This window comes from Poeciliopsis prolifica, unplaced genomic scaffold, assembly GCF_027474105.1.
Source record: "Poeciliopsis prolifica strain line A6 unplaced genomic scaffold, Auburn_PproV2 SCAFFOLD005, whole genome shotgun sequence".
Classification (NCBI taxonomy): domain Eukaryota; kingdom Metazoa; phylum Chordata; class Actinopteri; order Cyprinodontiformes; family Poeciliidae; genus Poeciliopsis; species Poeciliopsis prolifica.
The window spans coordinates 5535097-5555969 of NW_026562380.1; the positions used below are offsets into that span (position 1 = coordinate 5535097).

The 20873-nt window shown below is 40.2% G+C and overlaps 1 protein-coding gene across 1 annotated transcript in view; it reads left to right on the top strand.

Moving 5' to 3' along the window:
- unc5b (unc-5 netrin receptor B) overlaps positions 1-20873 on the top strand; it is a 74104-nt gene that overhangs the window by 31063 nt on the left and 22168 nt on the right. The window contains 3 exon segments of the mRNA XM_055029582.1: positions 19400-19630; positions 19868-20011; positions 20300-20403. Of these exon segments, the coding sequence (XP_054885557.1) occupies positions 19400-19630; positions 19868-20011; positions 20300-20403 (479 nt within the window).

Consider the following 20873-nt stretch of genomic DNA (forward strand, 5'->3'; position numbering starts at 1 on the left):
TAGATAAATCCCAGAGACTCTCTCAATGTTCAGAACAAAATTTTTCATGAAACCTCTGCAGAATACATTACATTTGAATGACACCCATCAGTTTTTATACTTTCTGTATTTTTGAACACAATGTTGCATAGATGTAACAGGAAGAAGGTCCTGGGTTTTGGCCACTGGAGATAACCACCATCCCTTCACTGATCATGACTAGAACTGGGTTTAGATCATGGATAAATGTTACCATCAGGTGTATTTTATCAGAAAAGTGTCTTTATGTAATTTAAAAAAAAAACTGATCACCCCTGTAGCCTGAGCTGTGCCTCAGCTGCGGCTCTCGAGAAGTACAGCCTGTAGTTCCTGTAGTACAACCTTATCTTTATTGTTTTGAAACAGAGAAACCTTGTTATGAACATCTGAATCCAGCAGTCCTTAAAAATGACAGAAAGAGCAAAACAACATGTAAAAATTGTGCAATGTTTAAAAGAAAGCACCTGCTTTAACATTGTACGATTAAGTATATTACCTGGCAACAAATCGATATCCAGATTCCGCAATGATAATATGGGAAAAGACTGAGTGCACACTTCAAGTAGCAATTAAAGTCGAACAAAATTCAGCTATATATTGATGTTTCACAGAATAACACTTTATTGCATTAGAAAATGTTAATGCAAAATGACAAAAATATTGAATTTGATTCTATATTTGCCTTCTATTTCAATGTGAGGGAGTTTATGAGATTTTTAGCCTTTAGTTTCCTCTTTTTTTCTTTTTGGTTCCAAGCCTTTTTACCTTTTTCTTTTGAACAGTATGTTGATTTGAAAAAAAAAAAAAAAAAAACAACTCTAGACAGAAGGGAAAGAAAAACTCTTTGTTGGTCTGTAAATGAAATCACTGACAGCCTTTGTTAGCACTGTTATTTATTTAAGATTATGGTGTTCCTTGGATTGAAAGCCCTTTCTTTTACGCTCCCTAAAAATCAGCATCATTAGCACCCACACCAGACTGCATTTGTTTCACTGTGTTTACACTCTGCACAAAACAGTATATGATACATTCCAAACTGACTTGATATGTAAATGAGCAATAGGACATTTTTTTAATCAAGCCTGTCAGATTCTGTTTTGTTAAAATATCTACTAAAATATTTTCCCATTCAAGTTTTGTAGCCTTGAATGGTAATTAACTTTACGTTTGCTGCAGTGGTAACATCACAATGATGGGTTTCACTGTAATTTCATTTTCAAAAGGCAAAACTATTTCAAAGGTTACTTTTTGAATTGCATGTAGCATCTTGTACAGATTAACATTCCAAGCATCACAAAAACAGAAACCTCTGTGTCTAACCTACAGTACTTAGTTTCAAAGGACTCCAAACATTTGCAAGTCTACCATGTTTCATGACAGCAATCAATGGTGAGCCTTCCTGTTTCTGCTTTAAGTCTCACTCTCTCTTGCCGTCTTACTGTCTGATTTAACTGCAATGTTTGCTTTGAAAAAGCTTTTCACATTTGACTTCATCCTCACTTGTTCTAAAGTAGATAACTTTGAGTCTTCTTCCCTCAGTAACACCATCCACACAGAAGTGTTGTGGTCTGGTCGTATTTATTATGGTGCATTCAGAGATAAGAAAAAGGCTTGATTTTTGAGTTTTTTGTCATTAGTTGGTATATAATATCAGTTCACCTCTGGTTAATGTGTAATCCTAGCAAATAAACTTGCACATAAGATGGAATCATTTTATTTTTGATGAAAATAAAAATAATATCTCCCTGGATTTCCTTCTGACAGACAGAAAACACTTTTTTCTAAGCACAAAGCTAAGAATAAAAAGTCAAATATATATCTATTGATATCAAAATGTGGTTGAAAAGTTTTTATTGAGGGGTTGCTTTAAACGGGTAACCAAGCCTGACTTGAAAAATGTTCATGGAGTCTTAATTTTCAGTTAAAAAGTCTAACTTTCTACGTATTTTTTCAGCTGAATATGGACCAGGGACAGACAACATCAAATAGCCGTTAAAAGATGTCAGTGGACATCCACTGTTTGAATTAATAATGTGTGCTGCAATCGTTCAGGTGCATAACAGATCTGCTTGCTGATCAGAGCTTATAAAAGACTTAGACGGTACATCAAACACGAATCAGCAAACATTTCACCTTCAATGTCTTTCTTGTCAGTTTGCAGATCCCTACAGAGCTATAAAATGTAAAGCTGATTCAGCACATTATTGCTTTTTATGAACCAGATTTGAAGTGAACTTTTTAATTAGGTCATAATGTAAAGTAGTCTTTGTGATGCCCTCAATATTTGTTACACTAAAGGATGCTTTATTCTAGAGAGGCTTTGCTGATGTGTATCTTCCAAACCAAGATGTAAACATGCCTCTTTTCTAATATTTTGATGCATGGATCTGGCACTATATTCAAACTGATCTTTTATTAAATATTCAACATTGTGAAGAATGACTTACCTTGTCAAATTCATTTGACTAGGGCCATGAAAAGGACACAGTGGATGGATCAAGGTTACATGTAGATGTAGGGGGCAGCAGAGGGGGAGGCAGACTAAAGAAGAAGAAGAAGACAGAGGGCTTGTGAAGTCTCTCATCATTATTGTCATGGCGTCACACACTTTATCCACGCGGAGTCACCATCCGTCAGTGTTGGCCCTGGGCATCTGACGGGTGTCTCTCTGTCCATCCTCCTGCTTCTCCTTCTTTTAGATCACACACACATACACAAGTACATTTCTCTCACATTTGCAACTCCTTCCTTTATTCTTTCACGCCAAAGGGACTTTTGTCATGCTCTCATCATCATCAGCTCTGGCCATCACCGCCAATCCTGCCAGACCAGAGACGTATTCTGGTCCGGCCCCCCTCCAGGCTTTGTGATGCCCTCTTTTTCCTGTCAGAGCCACTTTCTGTCCTCTCCTCCAGGTCAAGGAGACAACCATGTGCTTGCAGCGGAGAACCGCAAAAAAACTTTGACAAAAGACAGGAATCGGAGGCTCATGAATGATTGATGTTTGACTGCTGACTCATCACACTGGGGAAAAGAAGCAATATTTTGACCTGAAACATAACAAGATTTAGATTTGTTGAGAAGAGCGGAGAACCGTACAGGTTGCCGAGATGTTCCTGTTTTGTTCTGCTTGCTGCAGTCTTCTCGGTTTCATACTGCGTTAGGGAGATTGAAGGATGGGAAAAAGTTTGGTTTGACCAAAAGTGATACTCTGTCAAAATTAATTGTGCTTTTTGTTGCAGATGTTCACCGACATTTCCTTTTCCATTCCTCTTTTATTTTCCTCTTGCTGCTGAGCAACACATTTTCGTCTTTGTCTAGATTTAGATGCTGGATTTTTTTTGTTGTCGTTGTTTTTTAAACTGAATAACAGAAAATTATGATTGAATTTTAAAAGTCATTAAGACAGGTAAACATCGAGATGTTTCCAAAATCAAAGTACATCAAAATGGAAACAGTTGCTCTATCAGAACTGCAACAATTTGGTTTGTATTGTTTTAAGAACCTTTTAATTGTATGCCATACTTTATATATATATATTAATATATATATATATATATATATATATATATATATATATATATATATATATATATATATATATATATATATATGGAGGATGGCCTCAGCATTATGAGTTATATATGAGTTACCTTTAAGTGTAAAGGTAACTCATTGGGAAGCTCATACTGACAGTATTTTGTTCATTAAAGTTATAGGTTTAGTTTAAAATCCTGTCTCATTCTTCTGTTCATCAGCTCAGTTAATACGAGCTAAGCACAGGGAGGAGGACATTTATTTTGAACAAATGATGACGAGGAATAAGGGGAAAGAAAGAAAAAGATCAGAAGGATAAAACAGCCATTAGCCTCTGCACAGTGCTTCTCTTGCCTGCAGAACCCTGACATTCTGCAGAGTAGGGAGATTGAATCTCACCTCTAACTGCTGCCTCCCCATTTGTCCTCCTGTGCCATCGCCACATCACATCTCGTCATCTATCTTCTCCAACGTGGATTTTCAAGCTATTAGTGCCCTAATCTTTACTCATCCTTGTCTGCCTGTCTCTCTGCTTCCATTCTTCATCTATTTCTATCTCAGACGTTTTCATTTTATTTTAATCTTCTTGAAAAGTAGACTTTTGCCTAAATGTACTTCGAAGCTTCTATTATTGATGTAAGCAGCAATTTTATGCCTTTACCTTGGAGATTTTAGGCTGTTTTTTTTATCTTCAGTTTTGGAAAAGCTTTGAGCTGCTAATAGTGATTTCAACCTATTCCGATTTCTCTTTCAGATATATAATTCAAACAGTTTGAAATATTTGTTTCTTGCTCTTCTTCAGTGAGAGATTATGTATTATTTATATTACTAGAGATGAACGGTGCTTTACTATTTTACAACAAAATGAATAAACTGTCTCATTTATCTACTAAAAGACTAAAGATTCTCACCTGACCTCGTGAGTTTTCAGGAAAGCTTTCTAAATCCACCATACACCATGTCTTAGAAATCTAAATTAGGAAAATCAAACAACTAGTGTGTTTCTGGTACAATGAAGAAGATTAACTGCCTGAAGCAAGGGACATCTTTGACCCTCTGTAACAACTTCCACTCTGAAGAGTGTTAAGGTGAGCATCACCTGGTAATTCTCAGTTATGGTTCATTCACTGATCAGAAAAACACTGAATTTTTCAGCCAAGCTGAAAGTTGTCCAATTCCACTCACCAGACAATTTGTCACTATAATTTCATCCCAATCCCAAACACATTCTCTAAACTTCTTTATTGCAGCTGCTTGCAGAATAGTAATGCTCTTTCATAATGTTTTGGATATGAGGCATTTCCCAGTATTATTACCAATTTTTCACACCCTCACAAATGCTGAGGCCATCCTGCAGCCTCTCGGTTGTTGTCTACTGCATATCTGGGGAGTTCTCTGATGCAAGGGGGACGCAATGAAGCAACAGAGTGACGCCAAGCCTGCTGTGTTTGTGTGGGCTTTGATCATGCTTTGTTTTTGTTCTCCGTTTGTCCATGGGCTGTCACCTCTGTCACACTTGCTTGGAAATGAGCAGGAATGGAGACGTCAGTGTTTAGTGTGCAGTGCACATTTATGACAGTGAGGTCTGCTTGTGGGTTTGTGCAGGCCGTCCAACCCTCTGCTTGTGTGTGTGTGTGTGGGAAGGCGCGTGCGTGTGTGTGTGTGGAAGAGGTCACCAGTGCTGCCCGTCGATCCGCTGTCAATCCGGCTCATCTCCTCATCTGTTCATTAGCATGACAGAGGAGCTCCGCTGCCAAAGCAGTTAGTCACAAGAATCAGCTCCTGTCACAACACATTATGGCAGCTGGCGTCTCTAAGTGTGGCCAGTGCCCACTGCTCGCGTATTTATGCTCACCATTCAAGAGTTACACTCAATCTGCACCTCAGGAGTGTTTCTACATCTCCTCCTACCCTCCTTTTTTGTAACTACTCTCCTTCCTTCCCTCCTGCATGGATGCACACCCACATCTTCACTGTTAATCTCCCTCCTCCTCTCCATCATTCCCTAACTTTCACTGGGATGCATTCACCATCACTTCCATTTTCGTGTCCTTCTTTCCGTGAGCGTCACTCCTCGACTGGCTCTATTTCTGTCTCCCTCTCTTCTGCTCTCCGTCTACATAATGCTCGAAGAGATCAAGACTTTTCATATTTAATCCATCCGTCTTCTCCCTGTGATGTTTTAGTTATCTCTCTCCCACTCTGCAGCTCCATAAGCCCCCCTCTAACGCTCTCCTCCGCTTTCATTATCACCTGCTTGGGTGTCTGATGTGATTTGTACAGGAAGTTTGATACAGCCATCTTCCCCTGTCTCCTGGGGCAGCTGGGTTGTCATATCGTATAATAAAAAACACATATGTTGTGATGCATCAGGCCTTCCTCTCACAATCGTAGTTCACGCCTACTGACTGAACACAACATAATGCTAAGCTGCCTAAAGACGGCGTCTCGAACATGAATTCTGACCTTTTTTTTTAATGGGAAAGTTTTGTTGCCTTCAGATTTCGGTTTGTGCGTGAAGCATAGCTGCCTGTGCCTCCAGCTTACCGACTGCTGGGAACTTACTGGTTTTTTTCAAGCTGTTTATTTCCCGTTCATTTGCTAATCTCTTACAACAGTGTTGAAAAATGCAGTCCGTCATTAAAATTAACAACATTCATGAACCTGCTTATTTGAAGGTGTCATCTAAACACACCCACATGTACTTTGAGCGTGAAAGAGACTAAAACTTGGTGAGAAGGAGCCGTGACTTAGCCTTAGGGCAGGAGCTGTCTCTTGTCGAGAGCTGGCCATTATGCTGATTGGCATTTAGCACTAGCCTCCACCTTATTCCAACAGAGACATGTCTGCTTCAGCTTTAATATTTTGATTATGTAATTCATTTTAACTCCAAGAAATCTTAAATAAATACATTTTTAGAAGAAAATCAAAGCGGCCGGCATGAAAGATGTAAAAGGAGGTGGAAGCAGAGTGTTGCAGAAGTTAAAGAAAGGTGGATCAGAGGACACATGGCAGTAAAGGGTGGGGGCTGTAGCCTCACCCATGCAAATACTGTGGGGTGGAGGGTGAGCCGCTGAGTTGGGGAGGGTAGCCAGGATAGGGTGTGTAATTACAGGGGCCCTAAGAGAAGAGGCCTGTAATCAGCCTGCCCTCAGGAAGGAATGCAGCTCATCTTCTCATGTAATTACGGTCATTTAAACAACCCCAGCTCCCAAACACTCATCCCACTCCACTGCTCACCTATTTGCTGTTTGTGCTTATAGACAGTCAGCAACGGGAAAGGACAGATTTAAACAAAATGGACTGCAGTGCAGCTGCAGTGTTTACATCACAGTTGTGTAGTCTACATGCAGGCCTCCTGAGGTGCCACCTCCTTGTGGACTCCCACCATGGCAACTGGCCACTGTGGATTGGATTTGCAGCATTGGAGCTACGGCATCTCAACGCAAAGACTCACCCCGGAAGGGAAGCAGTCGCATTGTGCAGCATCGAGTTTGACCTCCCTGTATAATAGCCATGACATTGGTCTGTAATTTAGAGAGGATAATAGCAAAACATCATTGTCTCACCCACTCTTCCGGCTCTTCATCCCCCTCTTCACCCTCACCCTTTCTTTTCTTGCTCTCCCAGCCTCCACTTCTGATAGTGATTGATAGTACTTCTGCTCCACACCCGTGTTCCCATGCCATAGGTGGCCGTCAGGGCTCACACAAACAGCACAGGGCTGCTTTTTGATGGGCAGTGATTAATGAGCTCCATGGGGGGTGGCGCCCCCTAGTTGCGACAGTGCCTACTTTCAGCCTCTCTCTATCTCTCTTTCTATTCAAATTCAGCAGTGGAGCTGCAGCTACATAGAGAAAAAGCACAAATCGTCTTAGAGCACCCACAGTCACATTCACCCACACTCTTAAAAACAGCATTTTACTTGGAGGAGACTGTCTGCTGAATCTACTTTGAGTAAGAATAATCCATAGTTTCTCTCTCTCTCAAACACACACACCCTCAGTCCGTAGAGGTATATGATGTGAAAAAGCATATGTCATCTACAGATTTCTTCTTTTGCTTCTTAAAAGCAGAGACATGTCAGCTTCAACTTTAATATTTGGATTATTAAATATGATTTAATAATTTTCACAATGTTAAATTATTGCTATCGTCATATTTGATATCAGACAAATAAAATATTAGCAAATATGAAATGCAGTTTTTTAAATTATCATTTCATCTATTGAGAAAGAAAACTACCCAAACGAACTTGGCTCTGTGTGAAGAAGTAAATTGTTTCATGAACCTAGTAACTGGTTGTGCAACTGAAGGTCCAACCCACACCTTCAGAAAAATTTAGGTAATAGAATATTCTCCCTAAAGTTGTGAAGATCAATAGAAATCTGTTTTACTTTAATTTTCTGAACATTTCAGTAGTTTTGGCTCCATACTTCTGCCATTTTTGAACAACGTTTCCCCAGTCTTCTCTTTGAATTCTGCTCTATCTTTTTTACAGTCTCTTGAGCAACAGTCAATTGGTCAACAAGTCAATCTCACTTTAGATCAGACATGATTTTTACTTTTATGAAACATTTGGGTCTTATTTATGCAGTTTCTAAATGAGATTTTTTTTTTTTATTCTACAGGTTTGGCAGAAACCAGGCCTGGATGTGATTAATGAAATTAAACTCAAGTTTCTAAAAATGTTATTAATAATAGTAAATTCATAGTTTAATGAGGAAGATGTTCACATTTTCACATTGTTGGTATGAATAACTCTTTTTCTCTTCGATAAATGAAATAATCATTTGAAAACTACTTTTTGTATAATAAAGCAATCTTGCAAGTTTTTTTGATAATCTGATACATTTAAGTGAAAAAAACTGAAGTAACCTGAGATTTATTTATTTTTTATAGCAGTGCATATTTTGTGAAACAAACAGAATGCTGCAGCATTCACCCAGTTATCAGAGAAAAATACCACTCACTCCTCTCTTTAATTGTCTCTTATTTGGCTTCTGTAACCATGAGGGTGGATAGCATGTTTACACGTGTGTTGGTGGGATCCCACATGGCGTTCCCCTCCAACGTGGCTGATTAAGCGTTATTATGTCACTGTGGGAAAAAATCAGAGTAGAGGAGTTCTTTTTGAAAAAGGCCAGGTCACACTTCATGTACAATTAGAGGCTTCTGGAGCAACACACCTTGCAGCTATGAGCGTGGGATTACAGTCTATTTACAAGCAGGTCTGCAAATGAGGACTTGCAAGCTTCTGCAATTGCTGCGTGCGTGCTTGCGTGGGGGCGTGTGTGTGTGTGTGCGTGTGTGTGTGTCGTTAACCCATCCCCAGGCTCTCTCCTCATACCACCCAGACATGTTGGATAGACAAGCGAAGCATTTCTGTCACTGTGCATCTCCGTCACCTGCTTGGCCTTCTCCCCTCTGCCAATCTGCTTTCCAGCCCTTGGTCGCTTACCTCTTTCTGTCTGAGCATAATCAATGTAGGGTACTGGCAATGACTGCAACCTCTGGAAATGTTTAGTTTCACAGTTGTTTGCAGGAATGCGCAAAAAAAAAAAGTAACACTGTAGATTTTAATTGAACAGCAACACCTGGTGTAGTTTCTGGCAAATTGTTTAATTAAGCAGCGGATGTGGGAGTGCTTAGTGGAGCAGATTTCAGACTTTTATGTTAAAGCAAAAGATTTAAATTATCTAAGATACAATGAGTCACTTGTGGGTGAATACTCCTTTATTTTTAATTAGTTTTAAATTTTCTTTACGGTCACAATCTGCCTCTTGGCTCTATTTGTCTATTCATTTAAAGCTCTCCTCTTGCTTGTCTAAGCTTCTTCTGATTGGCAGCTTAGCAGGGACATGACAACCATGTCTAAAAATACTTGTTTTTAAAGAAAAAAACATAATTGTTTTACTTTTGTTAAAAACAGAAATGCAACATTTACTTCCATTTTTACAAAACTTACACATTGATCATTACAGTTATATATTGTGTATGTGTTATTTTGATTTATACTTTAAGCAAAAAATTAGAAAACAGACCTTTAGGTTTTTCTCAATTAGGAAATAGTCAAATTTGTAGCAGCCTTTAAGCCAGCTGACCAGCAGTGCACAGTAGTAAGGGATGGGAGAGGGATTAGAGAAATCACTCTAACACAGTGATATCCAACAATGTATTAAAGAGCCGACATCATCAGAAATATTTGAAAACTTATAATGTAACCATTTTCGAACCAAAAATGATTCCAAAAATGCACAGAAAAATATTTTAGACCTAGAAAATTGAAAATATTTTCATTGGGAAAACAAACCATTGTAATGGTTATAATCTCTAATGGTTTGCAGATCCATTTTATTACAAAAAAAGAGTATTTTGCAATCAAATTGACAACATTGGCTTAAATTATATCAATTGAATTTTCCAAATAAAGATGCTTAGATTTCCATATTTTTCTAGCTTATGTATATTAAAATACGTCTGACATTTTCCAACAAACTACACTAGTTACAGTCCTTTCCTGAGCACCCATAAGGTTAATTCTGCTGTATTATAAAGGTTTTAGTTCATGTAAGCCCTACTGACACAAATAAGAGAGAACAGAGTATTCACTTTTATTTTTACTCCTTTTTCTCTCACATTCTCCACCTCCTGCTTTGCATGCTGAGATCTAAAGGGAGGCCGTTGTAGAATCAACGGCCTCCCTAGAATCAACGGCCTCCCTAGAATCAATGTTCCTGCATGTGCATGCAGTTCTGAGTGTGCAGGAACAATTTAGGATCAGCTTTGATATTCCTCTTTAATTTTAGAGAGCTACATCTCAAAGAGAAAAGAAAAGGCCAGCATTTTGTAAAACAGGGGTGTCCACATTGTTAAACTGTCTTTGCATTTATATTGGCTTTACCATTTGGAGAATGCATATGGTAAGCATCCTTCATATTTGGTGAAACCTAATATTTCACCAAATATTTAAGTTTCAGATAACTTAAATATTTGGTGAAATATTTCAGTCTTATGCACAAATATTGCCCTTATTTGAAAATATGACCTGCTCGTTTCTGTTTTTGTACCAGGTGGAAAGCACATTTTAGTTGCTTTAAAATTAGATAGGAAGAAGTATCAATCATCGAGGATGAGAAAAGTAAACTATGGACCTGTCGAGGTGAGAAATCTCTTCGTTAGAGAGTGTTCATGCAGAGTATAAAGAAGCTGTCTGCAGAGCCATGTGGAGCCACCTCTGGCGAGCGTCTTGGTGCAGAAGCAGAGCGTCTTGGTGCAGAAGCAGAGCTCTCAGGGCTAACATGTGGAAGCTTTCCTGAGAGAATCTGAAGAGGTTCAATTTGTGTTCATCATAGCAAGAAGTTATCCTCTTCTTCCCGCCTCCTGTTGCCTCTTGATGGAATAAAAGTAATGGCATTTCTGTCACTCACTGACTGAATTAATTACTTTCCCCATTTAAAAAATGACCAATTCAGCCCCCCGACTGAGCCTGAAAAGGGCTGCTTTAAATCGTGTTGATTTGCAAACTGCATGACTCCTCATGACCGTCCTGTCTTTGTTGAGGTGGAAGTGATGTTGTCGAATCAACCCTCACTCCTGTCACCCGATGCCAACATGCATATGCACTCTGAAACTGTCCACCCCCGGAAAAATACAGTTATTTCCATCAAAACCTCTCTCAAACCTCAACTCTCATCCCTCCACCCACCCGTCCTCACGTGTTCCTCTCTTCATCTTTTCTCCTGCTGGTTTCTCCTCTCTCCTGCAGCCCTGAGTTTCTTTCAGGCTGATGAAGATGAGGTCAGTGTGAATATCAATCATTCAGCATAATTGTCCTTTAAGGCAGGCAAGGAGAGACTGCCTCCCTTCATCCATCTCTGTCTCTTTCGACCAGACTCGGTGTGTGAAACTTGCACCCTGGGGCGTCCTCGCAAGAGACGGTAATGAGGTAGATTGGATGAGGATGATGTATATGCTCAGTCAATCGATGTTACATAATGGCTGCTGATCACTGTATTAATTGGCGTCTGTCACCGGAAGCGTTTTTATAATATGACTGCCTTTAAAATCTCTTTGTACCTAATGGTCTCATCTGGATATTTGTGTTTTCTGCAGTAGCTGTGGGCCACACTTCCACCTAACAGTGCCTTGCAAAAACATTTTGTCATGTTAGAACTTCAAAATATTAATTCAAATTTTAGATGGTAAACATGATCACAGATGTGTGTATTATTCAATAGTTATAAAGCAGAAGTGAAGGATAAACAGTTACTGTAATGTGCAACCAGCTGCCTCATGGAAGTGGCAAACAGAGTCCACCCTTAGTAACTCTGGAGAAACTCTTGATCTTTCTGAAACACTGCTTTCACCGCTCCTTTATTAAGCCTTTAGCAACATTTTTACCTGTGTTGCACTGAGAACTCGCTCACATAATGAACTCAGCAGACTCACAGTTGCACCAGGTGTTTGCTAACTTTTCCTGACTAGTCTGAAGGAGCTGAGTTGGGGAGTCGCCGGTGTAGAGGTCCTCTGTGATGTGCAAACTCATAAACTTGGTAATTGCAATCTGAGGAGGAGCTTTGTCCGAGGAGGAGGCCATTGGTCCAAACGGCCGTTTTGCACAGCTGAATGGTTGCCACAGGAAAGTAAAAGATTTCTCAAATATGCATCACAGTAACACTATGTATACTTTTGATGAAGGAGTAACATAACACCAACATATAAAGCTCAACAAGTCAATTTCACATAATACTGCTCCCTTAAGAACCTCCATCTCTATCTGAGACTCTGCCTTCAGCACATCATAACTGGAATGCTCCTCCAATAAGCCGTTTACAGCCATTCTTAGAAACGTTTGACTAAGAAGAAGTTCCTATGATAAGCTCAGCAGACCCACTATTCCACCAGGTGTTTGATAATTGCTACTGCTCTGTGAGGCAGTAGCTCAGCTGGAGGCTGCAGCTCCAAAGAGGAGCTCTATGTAGGTGAAAGTATTTAGGTACCCCATATGGCTGCTGAAGGAGTTTCAAGGACTACTTAAACTTGCATGAAAGAATCAAATCAGGTATATTTTTGATGAGAAAATAACATTATAACAGTTTAGAATGCAACGACTTATCAAGGTAGTCTGTGTTTAAGGTTAGGGTTTGGTCATGAGATCTATAAGATGGAAAAGGACTGGGATTGGTAGGACCTGAGAATGACTCCAGTCATTAAAAGATGCTATTCCTTATTTTTTAAAATGTTTCCCTGTTTCAGTACACCTGCCTAAATGGTTCACTCCGGGTCTCTATTTAATAATATACTGAGGAGGGAATGAAGACGTGAAAATTATAAAAGAAAACCTGTAAGAAACTGGAAAGAAAAGCAGTTCTAAACACACATTCAAGGCTATCAATGGAGGTTCTGGATCCATTGTTACTTGGACAGTCATTAATGGTGCTCAGGAGACAACTTAATATCAAACTGGTCTGGCTGCACAAGAAGATCCATCCTTGTTTGTTCTATTTGTTTGTGTGATGGACTGGCGACTTGTCCAATGCAAATACTTTTGTAAGGCACTGCAAATCTCTGCGTGTTTTCAGATAAGGTCATAGAATACCGTTTGAAGTCTACTAGACTTTGTGGTTTTGAATCCAGCAGGATGGAGGGAAGGAGGACTGGTGTCAAGGGAGGGTGAAAAGAAGAGTACTCCAGAGTCACAGGCAGAAGGAGGGGGGTGGGATGCTGTTGTTTGTTTCTTTTTGACCTCATAGGATACTTAAAGGAAGAAAAAAAGGAAAAAAATCTTCTGATCCTGCCAAATACAGCTTGACCTCATGTCTTTCATGGTGCGTCTCAGTTGTTTGGCTGCTTCAAAGTATTCCTCTTCCTGCTTTATTCTCTCCTGCGTGCCCCCCACCTCCTCTTCCTCCTCTTCTTGCTCTTCAGAGTGCAGTGTTGGGATAGCGAGGGCACTGGAGGGGACAGTAATGACTAACTCTGTAAAGGTAATGATAAAGTACAGATGCTTTAGTCTCCACTCTGGCTAGAGGCACTGGGGGTACGAAAATTACAGTCATCCGTGTGTGTGTGTGTGTGTCTGTGTCTGTGTGTGTGTGTGAGAATGAGAGGTAAAGGGTGGAGAAAGACAAAGAGACAAGAACAGGGAGCGTTTCAGTCAGACGGGAGACGAGGACAGACATGATTCATTCGCCCTGCCAGATGCTGTAGCGATCCGCCGCTGTATGTCTCCCCTCTTTGACCCGTCTCTGGTCAGCGCCTCTCGTCTTGCCAGCCTGTCACCTTTTCCCACATTCCCTCCCATCTCCACCCAGAGCTGCCAATTGGGCGGCTTTCCAACCAATTGGGTTGCTTTTGAACATGTTGAAAAAGCAACTTTGGGTGGGTTGTGAGAATTTGGGCTGCTTTTCACAATATTTTGCGATTTTTTAGAAAGTGTGAAGATGAAAATGATTTAGAATCAGTCAAGAAGCACAAAATGTTATTATTATTATTTACTTTGAAATGTCCGGAGTTTGTCAAATGCGGCATTGTCAGTGATTAGTGATCGATTAATCAGGTGTCACTTTGTAGTAGTATTGTAAGACAGACATTCTCGTGCAACATCATGATTTCAAAGGAGATAGAGCCACACTTGAATGTTTATTCAAATCCATTGTGTTCAAAGAGTGAAGTTCTAATTGTATCTGGTCAGAATATAGAAAAGGACAACCTAAAGTGTTGGAAATTGTCACAAGTAGAGGACATATAAGATTGTGTATCTAGTGCTATGAACTTGTATTTTATTAGAGGTTGAGATTTTCGCCTTTTTTTGGAGTTGGGTGGGTTTTACGTTGTATTTTGGGATGGAAACTGTCAGTCAGATATGGCAACTCTGTCTTTGTCCCTAATGTTTCCTTCCGTCTCCCAGCTGGACCAGGCCACACAATGGACGGGACCGCCTCACCTACGGTCGAATTTAGCATGCATAAATAGAGTGAGAATGGTGCCACATAAGCATGGGTTGTCATCTCCAGCATGGCTGTGTGCCTGCGTGTTCACATGATTGTTCTCTGAGAGGAAGAATAGCGAGAAGCCAGTGTTTGGTGTCTATCTGTCTGTCATTAGAGTAATAAAAGACTTGCTGTGCTGCACAGCGAGGAGTTCGCGTCTTTAAGGCTCCTCTGTTTTGCACAAATTGCCAGCTGCTGAGCTGTGATGGATGTTTGTATGCTGGCTCAAAATCACAGGTTCTGCTTTAAACTCCTGGCTCTGTTATGTTACAGTGAGACACGTCGGGCCGACTGAGACAGAACTTGTTTTTCTGTTTGTGTCTCCTACCTCTGTTATCCAAAAGTGTTCTTATTTTAATTAAACTGTGCACTCCTGCAGGGCTCAGAAAATACACACATACTGCAAAGAGTGGGAACATGCAGACCTCTCCTCCCATCTAGTCTCTTCCTCTCCTGCCCGTCATGCCTGAAGACTGACAGGCTGTGTTTTCAGCTGATGTTTGAACATGGACCGATCAAAGCCGGACAAAGAGAAAAGGAGTGAGGGTGAGGGGCTGGGGGGGCAACACAATTGGTTATTGACAAAGATTTCAGAGTCTGAAAGAGTGGAGGCGACGGCTTAGTGAAGGGAGACAGGAGGGGGGGATCACGAGAGGCGCTGATTGCAGTTCACATGCATTGTTAAGCATCGGGTTAAGATGTGTTAACTGTCCAAGTTGTTTGTGCTCACTTGCATCTACTTGCAGTTTCGATTGTGTTTAATTCAGCAGGGCAGACTCTGGCCAGAGTAGGAACAGAAAACTGCTACCTTTTGACTGATGTGGGCATAGGCGGAAAACCCGGCATAGTACGCCACACAGAAACATCTGTGTGGCGTACATGTGGACTGTATTTGTGTGGGTCAGGTGGTGAAGGCACCACACACACACGATGTGCGTTGAGGATTGTGTGTGCAAATACACCACTTAATCACGTGAGATCCCTTGACAGACATCAAACACGAGGGACGAGAGTATTGAACAGAACAATTGTGATTGTTTTCCCAACTGTTCTTTTGCCAGTATAGCCAAGGTTTGTATTTGTTCAAGTGAAGCTAATTTATCTGTCGAAGTAGGTCACCTCATAGGCAGCAGACTTTACAAAAGTTAGAAATAGCTAGCTCAAAATTGGACCCGTACCTTGTCACTCCGGAGTTGTCTGTTGATTTGAATCAACAGACAACAAAATCTCTGTAAATCTAAAGAGTATTTGCTTTAGACTTCTGATGTACTGAAGTAGAAATTAAAGCATGGTGCAAATATATTCTGTTAGATGTAATCATAAAGGTGCAGCAATGTCACATTTCCACCTGATACCATTGTTGAAATTGCCAGGGGAACATAGAAAATCATGCATATGAGTAGAATACTAACTTATACAGAATAAGACAACCACTATTACATCTAATAACATTATTTAATATGCTGAATACTCACTCTGACAAGGGAAATCACAAAGAAGTAGCTCTACCATGAAGATTAGACAAAACCTTTCAGTTTCTTGACGTGCAAAACAGGTATAAATGTATTATTAATTTTGCAAATCACTAAATCTTAATGCATTTTGATTTTCTTCTGGTGCCCTGCATTGCACAACTTTCAGCGATAAGGATACACAGTATTTGTATTCTCCTGCCATATGTTGTGGGACTGTGTACAAATCAATCAGGAATGGGGAGGGAGATGTTATTTGCACAGCCTGTCCTGAAATCATCAACATTTTGAAATGTAATTGCCTGGGTACTCTCTTTGAGTGAAAATCATTCACTTTTCAGCTTTAAAGCTTTCCGATTATTTTCAGGGAACCCGAAGTGAAAACAGTTGAGTGCTCTGACTCATTCTGACATGCAGTTATTTTCACGTACAGTCGTGCCTTTCTGTCAGTCTAAACCATAATCACTGATCTAACGTCTAACATGTTTTCTATTCTTCTTGTGTTGTGCAGATGTAAAACTTTGTTGTGTTTCTTATAATGCCTTGCAAGGTGCATATGTGTAGCTATTGCACTACATAAAGTGGTAAGAGGAAAACATTTTCAGTTTTAGAAATCAGATAACTTTTATATATATATATATATATATATATATTATATATATATATATATATATATATATATATATATATATATATACAAAAATAAGTAAATAAGTATTTCTGATTCCAGTCAGTTACAGATTTTATAGTTTCTGATAGTTCTTCTGTAATGATGCAGCTTTAGACTCCAGAAGCGATTTCCGGAGCCATTTTTATCTCCATCCATTTTCAGTGCTGCTACCAGTGTGAAAACAGATTGGCGGTGAGCAGAAATTTACCAAACAAAACGATCTTGGAAGAGAAGCAACGCTTTTGATGAGAGTTTGAAGCTTCAGGGTGAAACTTTGTGGAGCTAAGCGTTTTTAATTTGAAGAATATCCACAATATGGAGTTTAATACGTTCTCCTTCCTCATGTGTGGTTACTGTCTGCGTACTCTATTTTCCTCCCATAGGTGAATTGGTGTTTCTAAATTGCCATTGGGTGCGATTGTGTATGCAATGACTGCATTGCAGACACATGCATTGTATGCAATGTCAGTCGTAAAATCTTCACTGATTGTCAAATCCAATTGGTAGATCAGGCACAAAATCAACCTGTCAATTTCTGAGTGCATCTCTTGTAATAATCCCCAATTTTACAATCACTTAATGGCAGAAAGTGTGAATATATTTGTGTTTTTGATGGAGATAATCTGTCCTGCTGCTGTGGCTTTCTCTGGGCATCCTTGTACTTTTTGATAGAAAGTGACTGCAGATGAAAGGTGTCTTTTCACAGGTAAGAAATGAACTGTAAGTTCAGGAGTTGGCTGAGGAAGAAGTACATGTGAGCCAGAGTTTTCAAAGACAGAGACGGAAACAGGATGATGGGTTCATCCTGGTTTAAGCCTGGAGAAGCCGTTGACCTTCCTTGTATCCTGCAGTGGAGCTCCAAGCTTTGTGGAGCTTCTCCTTCAGCCTTTCAGAGCCCAGCCAGAAAGAATCTATTCATGGGAAGAGTGGCACACAATAACTGAAGATGGCATCTTACCTTCTGGGTAGTTTCTTTTGTACTGTGTTAGCGAAGTGACCAGGTTGGGCTTGATGCTTTCAGAAAACTGAGTTCTGCAAATTTGCCTGGTTTTAAATCGGCTGTTTGCTCACACACTTCTTTATCCACTGAGTGTAGCAAATGAGATTTAGGGACTGTGAGACTGCTGTGTAAGAGAGGCAGAGCTATTATTTGTGTTCATTTCCATCTGCATGTGTGTGCCTGTGTGTGTTTACGATAGAGGAGGAAAATGGGCTGAGTGGAATGAATATGCCCATAGGTTTTTGGAAACCTCCTGTCTGCAGCTGATGCTGTCAGTCTGCGCCAGCCTTCCACTTAATGCTTATTGAATTCAGATCATTTTCATGTGCTGAAGCAAGTTTTCTGCTGGAAGGTCAGCGCTATTTAAAATTTATAACCTAGATTAGGCTAAAGGGAAAGTGATAATAGCTCAAAGAAAGACAACATTAAACTATTCAATAAATGTAAAAAAAAAAAAAAAGAGAGAGCCACTAGATAAACTGAACTTTTCAGACACACATAAAAAGTGTATTAGTTTGCAGCACAGGGCAGAAGTTAACGTACACCCATCTTGAATCTGTCATATTGATTTTGTTTTTATATACTTAAAATGCAGCTATTTTCAGGATGAAATTATTTTTAATAAAAACCTAGTTTGTAGCTTTGAGAATTTTCACTCATCCATACTGACACACACAGACTTGTATTTATTTTAGAGCTGAAGCAATTCTTCAGATGAATCATAATTGATCAATTATTGAAATAATTGCCAACTATTAAAGTAATTGAATAATCATTAACTGGAATATAGAAGGATGAAGTCTCTAAAACATACCATTTTCTGAGAGAACAACACACTAAGAGCAGTAAGGACACAACTGTAAAAGAAAGCAGTAAGGACACAACTGTAAAAGAAAGCAGTAAGGACAAAACTGTAAAAGAAAGCAGTAAGGACAAAACTGTAAAAGAAACTATCTACTCTTTGCATGTTAGATGAAAAGTTGTATTTGTAAGTATTTTCCACCCAGAACTCTGAAGTTTCAGCTTCATCTGGCCTAATATTGCATAAAATGAAAATTCTGCAAATGTGCCAATAATTATTAGCTGCAGCTCTAATTTGTTTAAATGTCCCTTAGAAACTCACCTTCCAGAGATGGGTGTATTCAAACTTGTGAGCAGAATTGTGCATTCACCTCTCCTATGATGAACCCCAGCAGCCATCAATAAGTGGAATCTACCCATCTTTATTAGGGTGAAAAAGTCTGGCTGAAGAGGTCAGAAAATCTCTGTCCTTGCCGCCAGAAGAGTCTTGGCAGCGCTGCCTGGAGTGATGTGTCACCTCGGAAATGTCAGGGGATAATGTGAGATCAACGGGACCTATATGTGAAAGGTCAGCGGCTCTGCTCTTCAGCCGAGAAGTGCGGACTCTTCCAGGGAGACCAAAGCAGGAGGCCTCCCTTGAACAGATTGGTGTCGATATGTGGAAGCAAAAATGTCACCACTTATGGTGCACACTGTCAACACCTTAAATGGCTTCCCAAAATACACCTAACACTCTATAGTTGGATTGAGATGCACCAGATAAGCTGCTGCACATTTACTGCCTCCAGATTTGCTGAGTTTTTTTTATTTTTTTATTATTACATTTTCTTCTATTTCTTATAACTCAGGATCAGGATGTTGGCACTGAATGACACCTGGCCTGTGTTGTTTATTTTTTCTTTCACAGAGAGCAGCGACTACAGCGACGCCGAGGTTCTGCCCGACTCCTTCCCGTCAGCTCCAGCAGAGCCCCTGCCGGAGTTTCTGCTGGAACCCGAAGACGCCTTCATTGTGAAGAACCGTCCAGTCCAGCTGCGCTGCCGGGCATCGCCGGCCACCCAGATCTACTTCAAATGTAACAGCGAGTGGGTCAATCAGAACGACCATGTCACCAGGGAGAGCCTGGACCAGCTCACAGGTATGCACAACGCAGAGAACTGTAAACACAGATACACACAGAGTAATGTCACCTTGTATTATACAGAGATAAACATCAAACTTAATTACCAACATCATTTTCAGCTATATAATCCATTAGGTCCTTTAGGATTTAATGTGCACGTTAACTGCTTCTGGCGTTCAGCCACTGCATAATTTACATGCACTGTGAAATATTTGCTTCAGTGGTTTCCCTCCCTCCGCCCTCTCTGCACAGGTCTGGTGGTGAGGGAAGTGGACATCTCCGTGTCGCGGACCCAGGTGGAGGAGCTGTTCGGTCTGGATGACTATTGGTGCCAATGTGTGGCCTGGAGCTCGGCTGGCACCACCAAGAGCAACCGCGCCTACGTTCGCATTGCATGTCAGTATCAAGGCTGTCAGTCCTTGTGTGAAACACTGAGAAACACTGATTTTCTGCTTGTTGTATGTGTCAGTTTAAGCATAAATGCAAATAAATTGGCTGCAGCATCCTGGCGTTGTCCCCCCATGGAAATATATGCTGCAGTTTGATTGACACGTTGCATGTTTATGAGGATATGGAGTGAAAAATGCGATTCAGTGACGAAGGCTTTGCATAGCACGTGAGAGAGTTTGTGTGCCAGACAGAAAGGCTGCGTGTCAGTCACAGTACATTTGTCGCCCCCTGTAGACCTGAGGAAGAATTTCGAGCAGGAGCCCCTCGGGAGGGAAGTGCGGCTGGAGCAGGAGGTGTTGCTGCAGTGTCGGCCCCCGGAGGGCATGCCTGCTGCGGAGGTAGACGTTTTTCTCCTCATCAACGTTACCTTAACATGTTCTCTTCACTATTGTTCATCGCTTGGGGAAATTGTTATACCTTCTTTTGCAGCCATCTGACATTGTGGCAATAAAAATATTGACATATATGTTAGGTCATGCTGTTTCTTCAGCAACACTTCAGATAGACTTTGTGTTCTTAGACTAAAGTAATACAACAAATGTTCATATGTGATATTAAACACCTGAAGAGGGAAACAATTTCTGTTCATCTCAATAAATTTGAATATTATCAGAAAGCAAAGTTATGGATTTGAGTTAAGAAGTCATAAAACACTCTGGATTTGACTTGGACTTTCACACCAATGACTCGGGACTGCAGTCTGACTTGAGAGAAAAATTTGATATAATTGTATAGGAGATGAAACAGAATACAAAATTATGTGGGCTTAAAACTAAAGTAGCAAGCCAACAAATTTCTGCTGACAATT